This window comes from Mucor mucedo (genome assembly GCF_025094135.1).
Source record: "Mucor mucedo strain NRRL 3635 chromosome Unknown EV154scaffold_1, whole genome shotgun sequence".
In the NCBI taxonomy this organism is placed as follows: domain Eukaryota; kingdom Fungi; phylum Mucoromycota; class Mucoromycetes; order Mucorales; family Mucoraceae; genus Mucor; species Mucor mucedo.
In genome coordinates this window covers 689,082-701,631 of record NW_026252285.1, presented here as the reverse complement: position 1 = coordinate 701,631, position 12,550 = coordinate 689,082, and the positions used below count along the sequence as shown (strand labels likewise).

Sequence of the window (12,550 nt, the reverse complement as noted above, 5' to 3'; positions counted from 1 at the left end):
TTATATATAATAAACTTTGAATATACACATATTAATCAACGGATCCTGTCCGTGTAGTTTAATACACCACTATATAAAAACCTTAATTGTATGCCATCATGCCAAAAAAAAAAAAGCCATAAATGGTGACTGCGGTATCACAATTGCATCTTTTTTGTTTTTGCTTTAGAATTTTCCATTACTCCTTGTTTATTTCTAATGAGTGCTTACGGTGCCGGAAAAGCAGTAAGTGTCTAAAAAAAACCATATGATATCAAATAAACTAACAGCCCCTACATAGAAAGACACAGATTTCAGACGTACATGGAACAAAGAAGAATATGCAGCAAAAGCTAAAGCTCGAGATTCACGCGATCGTAATGCCGAAAAGAATGATGAGCGCAAGAAACTCGGTTTACCTCCCTTAAAACCCCGTAGAGAATATAAAGATGACGATTCAAGCAAGGAAGCATTGAAGCATCGTGAAGAACGAGTTAACATTGAGCAAAATGTTGGTAAAATCCAAGTTGTACAAGCTGCCGATTCCAGAAAACAACCAGGCTTCTACTGTAAAGACTGTGATGTCACAATTAAAGACAGTGTCACTTACATTGATCACTTGAACGGAAGAAAACGTAAGTGAGATCTTGGAACGTTATATATTTATAAATATAGAATACTGATTCTAGTTTAGATTTAAATAATGTTGGTGTCTCCGGAAAGGTTGAAAAAGCAGATTTAAATTCTGTGAAGGAACGTTTAGCCATGTTAAAGAGAAAAAAGGAAAACCCAGAGCAAGATGAATATAGTAAGTACTTGCTGTTATTATACATATTAATTTTTTATTTAACATATGATTTAAAGATCTTGACGAAAGGTTAGCGTCGATAAAGCAACAAGAGGAAGAAGAAAGGCAGAAAAGACGCGAAAAGAAGAAACAAAAGAAGGACCACCACAAGAAGAAAGACGACGAAAATGACGGAGAAGATGAAATGGCAAAATTAATGGGGTTTTCAGGGTTTGGTTCATCAAAAGCGTAGTTTTTTTTTGTTATTAAGCCAACGAGGATTCCCTTCCTAGCGTAGCTAACTGACCCAAGAACTGATGGGGAGATAAAATATCTGTTGAACCGTATGTAATTTTCTTCTTGCTATTATTTTGCTATAAATAAAATGACAAATCAGACATCCCGCGTAATGAAATATAAAGATAAAACTTACTGTAGCAAGCTCTTGTAAATTTTGATATTCCACATAGTTACCACCGCCTACAACAAATACAATAGCCTCTTGGAAAGTGACTTTGTGCTGACGTGGTGATCTAGAGTTTTTGCTAACCTTTGGATCGAAATAGAGGTAATCGCTCACTTTGGTAGCTTCATTTTGAGGAGGGGTCATGATATCAGATACGATTTTACTGATAACCAATTCTTTACGGGTTGGTAATAAGTTTTTGACGCCAGACAATAAATTCTCAAACCCACCGCCCAAACCACCTTCCTTTAATCTGTCAGACAACTAACAACAGTCAAGTTAATATCTCGCATAATTAGTCCCATTAGATCATTACCTTGTTACCAATACTACTGAATCCACGGAATAAGTCAGTTTGAGAAAATCCGGTTTGAGGTTGAGGTGGTGACGAGATCATGGAGGTCATTCTCATTAATGCACGCACTCTAATTTCAAAAAAAAAGTCAGTAAATATTTGTATCCTGCAGTTGAAGCGTGACATACGATTTAATATAATGCAATGGTTCAACATCACAGCCAGCCTCAGATAAAGCATTTTCGTAAGTTTCCATGTCATCTTTTGAAATTTCTTCTACAGTCGAGAGATAATAAATCAAAAATAGTCTCATTTTATCCTCAGGGTTTTTCTTTTCCATATCACGAATAGTTTCTAGTAAAGTATTCTTGTTTTGTCTAGTGATGCTTTCTTCAATCTGGAAAAAATTATCCAATTGTCTGTCCTTGATATCGTTCAATAAAGCAGTTGCGATGTTCATGTGCATATCTAAGGTTGCCTTTCTTGCAGTTAATTCAGGCAAGGCGTTAATAGCGGATTTCAATAATTTCGTGTTTGATGACATGTCAATATTGCCAACATCTTCCAAAGAAGAAACGCCACTAGCACCAGTAATTTCAGCAGCATCTTTTTTGTACTTGTTCAATTCAATGTCAATATCCTCTGCTACTTGTGGAAATGGACTAGAAGCATTCTTTGCCCAAAAGAAATCCTTATTTTCAATATCATAACTTCTTTTTTTAGCACCCTCGTTCGCTTCAATAGTGATACGGTTTAATTTCATTGAAAGTACATCATGAATAAGTGCTTCATACGTCCACGAATGACTTAACATTGGTGTCAAATCCATACTTCTGTCTAACAAGATCAATACGGGACGCTGTAAGTTGGATGATGTACTATCTGAAAATAAATTGGTCCTGCTGTTCATGACATGGTCGCGTAATTTACTGTCCAATTTATTGGCAACAATTTCAGATGCATTTCCACGAGGACAGCGAATAATTGGGATTACCCCCATAGTGACAATGACAGAGAAAAGAGCATTTACAGTCTTATCAATAGTCTCATCAATCAGAGATTCTGTTGCTGTAGGATTATTTAAGTTGATAAATGTTTGTGGTTGATTGAGAGAGAATACGTTGGGATTTGTGCAAATGAAATTGAGATATTGATCAAAAACTTGATTGACCATATCTGACGTATTATCGGTAATTGTTGTCGTCGCAAATTCTTCTAAAACAGGGCGGGGTATGGTCGAGCAAAAGTTAATGTAATAAGAATCATATAAATTACGGTTTAAATCCTACAATGCAGCTGTAAATTATAATGTTCATCTACTTTATCTAAGGCTCATTACCTCGCAAATTTTCTTCACGTTTTCAGAAGTAGGTTCAACGAAATAAACTGCTGGAACGTCTGGTAACGGAGATCTGTCTTGTGACAATAGCCTATGAAAAGCCATGAGTGTCGATAAAGATGTTATTGCCGTAAGTTTTTCTGCTTACATGTGAACAGTGATACCATTCTCTCGAAGGTCGTTAACACGCATAATTGAGGAAATAATATCTTGACCAAATTTGTCAAATATTAACACTTTCCATACAATATTTTCTGTATTAGTTGATGGGCCTTCAGGTGAATTCAGATGAAGCATATTTGCTACAGCGGCTATTTATAAATCATTTAGCTTTCACTCTTTAAAAGATTTGCTGTATAGTCTTACCATATTGTGCTGAACGTAAAGAGCTAGCCTCCAAGTTGGGTGTTGTGCTTATTTGATTTTGCATGTCTATTCGCGTTCACTAATAAAAAAATCAGACGAAGAACACTTTTATTGTCTTATTAAGGCAAAGCATTTCTTTTTCGACCAACCACGTCACTGATCATAACTTTGAGTTTAGCCAATCGTTTTCTCCGTATGCGATTCAGTTAATTTACATAGAACATTCATGTTGGCTCTCGAACAAAAAAAAAAGTATTTATACACCTTCATTTGAAAAATGCCTGAGAACTTGTGAGCTGAAAGCACGACAATAGGGGGATAGTTCATCAAAACACTTGCTGAATATTTTGGTTACATGATAAACAAAACGTCAACAGGAACTAAAAATTTAACAACTACTTATAAGCTGTTGAACTTTTGGATATAAGAAATCGGATTAATTACTTTCAAACTTTCAGTTTTCCCGTATATTTTAAAACTATCTCAAGACTACAATGTAACTTTAAATTATTTTAGGTTTGGATACATGTAACTCAAGGCACTTGCTCTGTCTTATTTCATCATTGATAATTGTGGGAAAAAAATGTTTTTTTGTGTGAAAATAAAAAAATTTATTAAAAGGTATATGTAAAATAATTAATGATACATGATATAAATATATATAATATGGCTTTGAAAGAAAATGTATGGTAATGGGAAGTTGTATTTAAGTATCGGAAGGAATCATTTGAGGAATTCCGTATTGTTGGACACATGCCATAGCTCCCACAAAGCAGCACATGAAGATGGAATGCAAGATGGTACGACGAAGTACCTTACCCTCTTGACCCTCTAAACCGATAGTGGAAACACCGGTAGTAAGATTTTGAGGTGAGATCATCTTAGATGTAATAGCACCACTGGAGTTAGTAGCAGCCATTAAGACTTGAGATAAACCAAGTTCACGAGCTGCAACAACTTGCAAGTTACCAAAGAGAGAGTTAGCAGAAGTGTCACTACCGGATAAGAAACAAGCTATTTATAACAATTAGTCAAAGTACGTAATGATGATATATATAAAAAGTGCTTACCAAACCATCCGAGCCAAGCTGACAAGAAGGGGAAAGCTTTACCAACTGATGACAAAGTTAATCCGACGGTGTAAGCAATACCACTGTAGTTGTAAAGATAAGCAAAGGCCATGATGAATGAGACAGTAAGAATGGGTAAGAACAATTGCTTTGCAGTAATCTTTAAAGAGACCCAGAATACACGGGGAGGACTTCCGTTCCATAAAACAAGACCACCAAAAGGGAATGCAGAAATGAGGATAGCAGTACCAGTGCCCAAAGGCTCGAAAACCCAAATAGCATCGTATGCTTTACCATAAAGAGTCAAGTAGACTTTCTGATGAAGATCTGGCCAGTGTACGAGAGTTTTTCCGTAGTGGGGAACCTTAGCAAAAGTCCAACTATAAATAAATAGCATATTAGTATAAACGGTAAGAATGGTTCTTTCCAATGCTTACATAATAACAATAAGGACAATTAAAGCCCATGGACTCCAAGCTAATAAAGTCTCACGGGTATTTGGTCTTTCAACGATTAATTTAGCTGGTCCATCTTGAGGCTCGGCATCGGCGGAATCATCATTTCTGTCTTCAATTTGTGTATCTTCAACCTTTTCGGCAGATGCTGTCTTTTCTCCTGTTTGAGCATTTACGTTTGTAGCATCGTTTTGATTAAGAGAAGATCTTCTGCTGTTATTCTCTTCATCATGGTTTCTTGCTTTAATAGGTGACACAGAAGCAGCATATTCTGCTCTATATTTGGGCTTCCAGAATTGGACAAATCCAACAAGTGAAATTAAAGATACGAGACCAGCAATCAAATCGGGAAGCTCGGGTCCTACGAAATTGGCAAATACACCCTATTATAGAATTAAGTCAGATAAACTATCAAATTTTTCTATTGCGAATACTTACTTGGACAATAGCAAATGAACCACCGGCCACAAGAGCTGCGGGCCAACATTCAAGGAAACCAGCTCTGAAACCAGCATAGAAAGTCAAGGCGTAAAGGGGAAGGAACAAACTGAGAAGAGGTAATTGACGACCCATCATAGAAGAGAGCTTCATAACATCTAAACCAGTAATAGTAGCCAATGTTGTGACAGGAATACCCAAAGCACCGAAGGCGACAGGTGTGGTATCAAAGATCAAAGTATATGTCAAAGCATCCAAAGGATCAAAACTACGCGCAATTGAATCGTTAGATATTACCGGGAAATAAACAAGCGGATATTCACTTACCCTAATGACACCATTAAAGAAGAACAAATAGCACCTGGAATACCAAAGCCAGCAACACCTAAACACACGACAAGTTAGAAAAAATTTTCTTGTGAGTCACTAAAATTCCTGTTACCTTCTAAAAGTGCACCGAAACTGTAACCAATGATTAATAAAATAATACGTTTGTCAGGTGGTGTATAAGTCAAAAGCCAACGACGGAAGTATTCAAAAATACCAGACTGAACAGCCAAGTTATAAATATACATCGCATTCACTACAATCCACATAATTGGCCAGTTTGCAAAAACTATACCATTTCCTATAGATTGGAAACATTGTTTTGCGGGCATGTGCCATCCGAAAATAGCGATAAATATACTATTTTTTTTTTTAAAAAAAAAATTGTAAGTATGAAACATTTTGGTTTGATGAATTAATATATTTACCAAACAATTAGACCTGCTAAAGCTGAATAATGCGCCCGAACTCTGAATATACCGAGCAGAACCAAAACTAATAATAATGGGATAAGACCAACGAAGAATGATCCAATAAGACTTCCACCAATGGGTGTTAATGGTTGGACAAATAGTCCGGCTACCTCAGGACCTGTAGGAAGTGTAGGTACGTTAACCATTATTGTTTAAGTAATTGTTATTAACAAAGGAAAGAAAAGATCAAATTCAAGCGCTATTTATACTCTCGTTGAACTCCAATTATTGGTGTATGACCCATTTGTGCAATACAAACTCACTATGTGTGAATATTCCAAAGTAGGTTAACTAATAATCATTTGAGAAGAATTGTCGAAAGTGTGGGGAAACAAACGATGTACCACAAACTGTAAGTTATGGAGATTTTACCTAGTCTGGCTGCAGTCTGTGTAATCCAGAACCTTATCGTATTCCTATCAAATAACCTCCTTCCCCCGCTTTTTTTTTTTACCAACATATTCCCATAAGTTACATATACACATGTGAAAAATTATTGCGATAAATTGTGAAAATAATTTCAGACACTGAACTAGGCATGTAAATCTTACAAGTTTAAAAGTAACAATTGGATCCCCAATTACCACTAATATACACTAGGTAGTAGACATTTATTTTCTCATGATGGGATTTTTACCCGGTTCTCGTGAGAAAAGTAAGGGAAAAAACAAGGCTCTTTGTGGTTACATTGAGAATTTCAAATATGGTGAATCCTTTGTTGTAGGCACACTGATCTTTGTGATTTCCCCACATTTTTTAAACTAGTTTCTTAAATTCTTTCCTTTTTTGGTTCTTGGGAGTATTTTTTGTTTTTAATTAGCTGATACCCACAAAGCATTATGAGGTGATTTTCTTTCTTTATATCATACGGGAGAGGCACAAGCTTATTATTTTGTTGCTTAAAGTATCGACCATTTTCTTTGCTTTACTTGATTACTTCATATAGTATTTAACCTAAAATTGCATTGGTAAGCGCGGGTATGACCGAGCTTTTTATTAGTAGCATTAAAAGTCGTAACACGACCATTACTCCTCCGAAGAAGAATACAAAATACAGCAGTGTCCTGAAGATCCCGCTACTCGGCTGTTGTACGAAAATATCGTGTAATACTGACATATACACCTATTCAAATCCAGAAAGAGAGGTACTGTGATTTGCGTCCAAAAATCAGGGTTTTATTATATCAGCCAATCAGGAATTTCTTTACTTAAAATTTGGACATATGACCCAATTGTTTTCGGGTAAGTGCTTTACAAGCTTGTTTTCAACATGATCCAAATGCAACTAAAACATTAAACTAAAGCTAACAAAATAGTGTCGAGACAACCTTATTATAAGGACACTTTACATAAGATGATAGTGGTTGAGGGTCTTGCCACAACTTCGGTCAACTAATTCTGCTTACAAACGATGTGACAGTACCTCAAAGAGAATTCATCGCAATTGCAGAAAAAAAAAAAAAAAAAAAAAAAACGAGAGCAAACACCAACCAGCCTTTGGACATAAATCTCATGGATCTAACAATATCACATTGTGCAATTAGCTTATGCGAGAAGGGGGTGCAACTGTTACCAAGCAATCTAAAACTCATCACAACTCTCGTTCAACTACCTACAGAATAAAAGCGACAGCATTACATTTCCTATTGGCTATCCAAAACCGGTACAAGATGACAATCAAGCATACTGGATTTCTTGCCGAACTAGTCGACAAAAGTTTCTGTATTACAAGCTGTTCGATAGATTTAGTGTTTCTGAGAGCAGTTTAAGGAAACAAATAAGAGTGTCTTTCTCATAATTGTACGATGGAAAGGGATACCTGTAGAAATCTAGGGCTTCGATTTAACACTACATTTCTTCGGAAACCAGCGTCAGACGAACAACGTTTTTATGAACAAGGCTGGATTCAACTAGTAACAGACTAAAAGAACATTATTGTTTACAAAGGTGCGCTCACATAGTGTTCAAGGTGTTTATTTAACCTGAGCATAAACCCGTTTTTCAAGCAATCGCGTGGGTATCAATATAGCATCGTAATTAGCTGGTCTACCTTTAAACCTAGGAGTGATCACTTAAATTTCCCTAGTTATAAGCTGACAGGAAACATTACATGTACCAGTACATATTAATGATTGTACAGCTGAAAACCTCAATTAAAAGAATACAGATGTACCATATGATACAAAGATACGGAAACTCGACTGAGTGGAGAGAACAAGTACAGCCATTGCTCACTTACTATCCGATCTTTACCTCGAACACTACAACCGCTATAGTTCATATATATAATTTTTTATCTTAGCATCATCAGTTGTATTGCACATTTCAAAGCCATGAGCATTTTTTAACCAACTGCACGTAAAGTTCACTTCGGTAGTTCCAATGAGGAGTGCTTTGCGATTTAACAAATAAATCAGGCTCAAGCTGTGTTTCACTTAGGAGCAAATCAGATACAAACGTTACTATGTCACAGAAAATTTAAAAGATGCAACATCACCAGACAACAGAAGCTAATTTATGTATCAACTGAGGTATCTAAAATAAAAAAATAAGGCAATATATTATTAAAACTGAATAATCGTTTACCGAGTCTTCGAGGGAAATTATACGAGAAAATGCAAAGTATACCCTGATTACATTGAAATATTATGTGTGTATGTAATGTCCCTTTCTACATGCTCAAACGCATCATCAAGTAGAATGATATATTACTGTAATTCTGTACCATTTATTATTTTAAACTAGCTTATTTGATGTCATCCAGGTTATTTCCTATTATTCGTCGGAAGCGTCCTTTTCATTAAGTCAAACTAATGGTCGCTTGATTGGCCAATCAAAATCTTGTTTTTTACACTCAAAGTTTTGTATTCACGTTCTCTATGGCACACCAAAAATAAAAATCAAGGCATTGGAGCTTTGTATTCAAGACAATAGAAATATGGGGATGTTCCACCTGTTCGATTAAAGTTTCTTTTCATTCTTAAGAAACAATAGACAATACAAAAATTAAATTGAGACCCGGGATTAATATTCCATAATGAATCGAGTAACGTAACTATGTAATACATGTGGACTAATGCCTCCGACGGGTCATTTACATTTTGTACAATTTTTAACCCCACATTATGTGAAAACAATACACACGTACAAGTGCACATATACAGAAATACTATTCAAACCTCTAAGACTTGTTATTAAGTTGCCGACTTTCATGTAGTTTGCTACGATCCGAAAGAGCTAAGCTCACACTTAATGATTTATTTCAAATAGACCTTTACTCATCTTTTATCGTGAGAAAATTATAATATTCCAAGTGAGCGGGAAAAAACACTCTAATATAAACAAAACAAACAAGTGATTCGTAATTTGATGACACGATGATTATAATTTTTAATGATTAGATTCGGTTACGTAAGCAAAGAAATATGGGATCTACGGCATTTGTTTGGTTTTTTAACAGTCGATACTATTTTTTTATTACTGTTTATAGGAAATTAACTCTTACGTTTATAGGCTAGTAATAGTTACTAAATCTATTTTTTAACCCATGATTGTGTTTCAATTTGATTTTGGCTTACTAAATCCTTCAAAAATGATGTTTTTGGAAAAATTAAAAACCGTGGCATCAACATCGGACATGACCTTAAAGAGAAAGCCCCTTTCCCAAATCTTTCCAAATCTTCCCACATCTTCTTTTTTCTAAATTAGGTGGTGGCATTGAATAGAACAAGCGCTATAATTTTATGCTGGGGTAACACTTATGTTTTATTGTAAAGTATTTTTATATATGTAATAAACATGTTTTATGACATGCGATTATTTGAGAATATGTAAATTGCATCATTATGGATACAGAGAGCATTCTTTCTATAACAAGTTCCACAGTATTAATCTTCTCTGTCAGCTTAGCTTGAAATACGTGAGAATATTTTATTTGTGTCAGCTGCCTGACCTCTTGCACACAGGTTGTGTAGATTTGACTGTTTATTTTTTGTGCACGAGAAAGTGAAACAAAAAATAACATGTTTTTATATTAAATGCAACGCAAACAGCGTGTTTAATATTATTTGTTCTTACAACACTCATAATATCTGATACTTAAATTCAAGGGGTGTGTACAATGTTTTATTAATTATTTAGTGTTAAGGTTATTATAATACATGAGATATCTAGATACATTAATGTTTGTCGATATTTTCTGTTTGCGATATATGATCTTTTTTGAGGATATCATTGTCATCAAATCCTCTGTCGACAATTGATGTAGGATTAAGGATGGGCTCATCCACGTAACGAATCCATCGATGGCCTACGAGACCGTAAATAAGCACAACAATAAATGCAATCAAAGGAATGACGAAAGCAATATTAACATTTGTGTGATCATGGATGGCTGCCATAACTGGGGGAAGGACGGCACCGCCAGAAACACCAGCGACAACTATTGGACAATTGGTAAATACATAATGGCTTAAAGAAATTTTAAAGTCAACAACTTACTGAATGATGATCCACGCTTGTGATTTCTTCCCAAATCTTTTGTACCCAATGAGAAAATTGTGGGGAATAAAATACTTTCAAAAAACATAACAGCTAATAAAGCATAGGTAGTTGCTTCCGTCTTCATGGCGATAACAAATACATTAGAGATGATGGCTCCAATAGAGAAAATAACCATTAAATAATCTGCACGGTATCTATTCATCAAAATTGCACCCAAAAGTCTTCCAACTGTGAAGCAGCCCTGACCTACTGAGAGTAAAATAGAGCCAGTTGAATCCTTAAAGTGTCCCACTTCAGCTGCGTAGAACATAAACATAGAAGCTACACAAACTTGAGCACCGACATACATAAATTGAGCAAATGCACCAAATAATAAATGAGGGGAAAGCAAGGAGGCACGGCGAACCTCTGATCCGCTTTCTTTAGCATCGGCCAACATTAAAGCTTCTTCATCTACTTCAGGAATATAGGCAAAGCAAAACATAACGGCAACAAGAGCAACACCTATAGAAAAAATAACACATAAATATTGTGCAAGTCGAATGTGTGATTTCAAAATATTTTACGTACCACCAGCTACGCCAACATATGTCCATTTAACAGAGTCCAAAGAGGCGTTTGGGGTTTCTTCAACACCACCGAAGAATGCGTATGAAGCAACAACGGGAGCGATTGTACTGGCAAGACCATTAAAAACATGAGCTGAATTGATACGGAGTGAGGCAGACTTAGCGGATCCAATAATTGTGATATAAGTATTGGCACCTAATACACATGTTAGTCATGTCACATCATGCACATCCGTCAAAGAGTGTACTTACAATTTTCCAAAGTTGTAATACCACATGCGATGACAAACAATGACCCAATAAATCCTCCGTAACTCAATGTTACAGCAGATGGATAGAAACATACTGCGCCAATGACGTAAAGTGAAAGACCGAAAATAATTGACCTTTTGTATCCAAATCTTTTTGAGATCATACTTGCACTGCAAAACCGTAGAAAACTTCAGATTTTTTTTTACAGTATATCAATAAATTATAACTTACGGCACACTGAAAATAAAGTAGGCACCAAAGTATGCTACTTGCATGTATGTTGTTTCGGTAGTAGCTGTACGTTTATTTTGTTAGTAAAACTACCTGATGAGACTACTTTGGTTAACTTACTAAGGTTAAGAACATTTTTAAAGTGCTTGTTTAATGTATCGAGTAAGCCGTAACTGAAACCCCAAAGAAAGAAAAGGGTGGTGACTAAGATACCTGGAATGAGGTAACTAGGTATAGCTGCTTTGTTCGCTTCTTCATCATATTTTTTCGATCCGACCACCTCGTCATTTTTCTTTTTAAATAGAGGCATAATATTTTAATTTTAAAATTGTATAGGAACAAAAGAAGAGAATAACTGTACAGATGCTTTTATAGCAACTTTTTTTCCCTCTCTTCTACCGTTTCTAATTTTCCCATACTAATATACCATAAAATGAAGAAATAACCCTTCATCGGGTTGCGGTATTGTTTTTTAAAGTATGGTTAGACAGGTGATAGTTGCACGTCTATAAATTACACTTTTGATTCACACGTTAATTTTTACATTTTTTATTATGTGTTGAGCAAAGATATAGGTATATCTAGGTGCAGCTTACTATAGACTTATTGCAAAAAGATAGAGTAACAATTTTTCAAGTTTAATGCCTGTATGCATCGATGTAATCTATCATTTTTTTTCTTTTACTATGATCATTTCATGTCACAAAAAAAAAGGGGGGGGGGAGTTTGATGCGGTCATGTGTTGGTGAGAAAAAAATACAAAAGGGTGCAAACAGTATTACAAAATATACTGGCAACAATTGTGATTCGTACGGAGAATTATTTTAATCCAAATCAGGGACTTTGTGAATTGTTACATTTTTAGTGTGAAAAAATTATGTAACTTTTGGACGTAGTGCAACTAGTCTCAAATAAGCTGTAGAGTTCTGTTCAAGGGACTAAAGGTTGGCCTCACCCTTTTTTTTGTCAGGGAAACCCCCATGATACTTTTTTTTTAATA

The 12,550-nt window shown here is 35.4% G+C and overlaps 4 protein-coding genes across 4 annotated transcripts; 1 reads left to right on the top strand and 3 right to left on the bottom strand.

The window, feature by feature from the left end:
• Positions 1–198: 198 nt before the first annotated feature.
• On the top strand, positions 199–861 carry EV154DRAFT_409985 (uncharacterized protein; the record flags this gene model as incomplete). The annotated part of the gene is made up of 3 exons (XM_051595376.1): positions 199–225; positions 281–614; positions 674–861. The coding sequence occupies 3 exons, from the start codon at positions 199–201 to the stop codon at positions 859–861; spliced, it is 549 nt and encodes a 182-aa protein (XP_051463819.1).
• A 171-nt stretch (positions 862–1,032) lies between these two features.
• On the bottom strand, positions 1,033–3,163 carry EV154DRAFT_409872 (Sec1-like protein; the record flags this gene model as incomplete). Its single annotated transcript, XM_051595366.1, has 6 exons — positions 1,033–1,140; positions 1,200–1,496; positions 1,549–1,657; positions 1,716–2,812; positions 2,867–2,957; positions 3,015–3,163. The coding sequence occupies 6 exons, from the start codon at positions 3,161–3,163 to the stop codon at positions 1,033–1,035; spliced, it is 1,851 nt and encodes a 616-aa protein (XP_051463818.1).
• A 655-nt stretch (positions 3,164–3,818) lies between these two features.
• EV154DRAFT_597755 (lactate permease) lies at positions 3,819–6,225 on the bottom strand. The gene is made up of 7 exons (XM_051607007.1): positions 5,951–6,225; positions 5,638–5,882; positions 5,523–5,580; positions 5,196–5,463; positions 4,740–5,140; positions 4,303–4,682; positions 3,819–4,246 (listed from the first exon to the last, which is right to left on the bottom strand). Exons 1-7 carry the CDS (start codon positions 6,139–6,141, stop codon positions 3,939–3,941), a joined length of 1,851 nt encoding a protein of 616 aa, XP_051463817.1. The 5' UTR covers positions 6,142–6,225; the 3' UTR covers positions 3,819–3,938.
• Positions 6,226–10,079: 3,854 nt separating this feature from the next.
• On the bottom strand, positions 10,080–11,961 carry EV154DRAFT_489869 (major facilitator superfamily domain-containing protein). The gene is made up of 6 exons (XM_051599355.1): positions 11,671–11,961; positions 11,551–11,614; positions 11,320–11,489; positions 11,069–11,263; positions 10,496–11,002; positions 10,080–10,436 (listed from the first exon to the last, which is right to left on the bottom strand). The coding sequence occupies exons 1-6, from the start codon at positions 11,858–11,860 to the stop codon at positions 10,174–10,176; spliced, it is 1,389 nt and encodes a 462-aa protein (XP_051463816.1). The 5' UTR covers positions 11,861–11,961; the 3' UTR covers positions 10,080–10,173.
• Positions 11,962–12,550: the final 589 nt, after the last annotated feature.

Bases quoted from the DNA above. Each gene is read 5' to 3' on its own strand.
- EV154DRAFT_597755 (XM_051607007.1), bottom strand. From the start codon at position 6,141: ATGGTTAACGTACCTACACTTCCTACAGGTCCTGAGGTAGCCGGACTA. The intron at 5,581-5,637 runs GTAACAGGAATT...TCGTGTGTTTAG, and splicing joins TTTCGGTGCACTTTTAGAAG to GTGTTGCTGGCTTTGGTATT. The intron at 4,247-4,302 runs GTAAGCACTTTT...TGTTATAAATAG, and splicing joins AGCTTGGCTCGGATGGTTTG to CTTGTTTCTTATCCGGTAGT.
- EV154DRAFT_489869 (XM_051599355.1), bottom strand. From the start codon at position 11,860: ATGCCTCTATTTAAAAAGAAAAATGACGAGGTGGTCGGATCGAAAAAA. The intron at 11,490-11,550 runs GTAAGTTATAAT...ACGGTTTTGCAG, and splicing joins TACTTTATTTTCAGTGTGCC to TGCAAGTATGATCTCAAAAA. The intron at 11,003-11,068 runs GTACGTAAAATA...TTTTTTCTATAG, and splicing joins ATATGTTGGCGTAGCTGGTG to GTGTTGCTCTTGTTGCCGTT.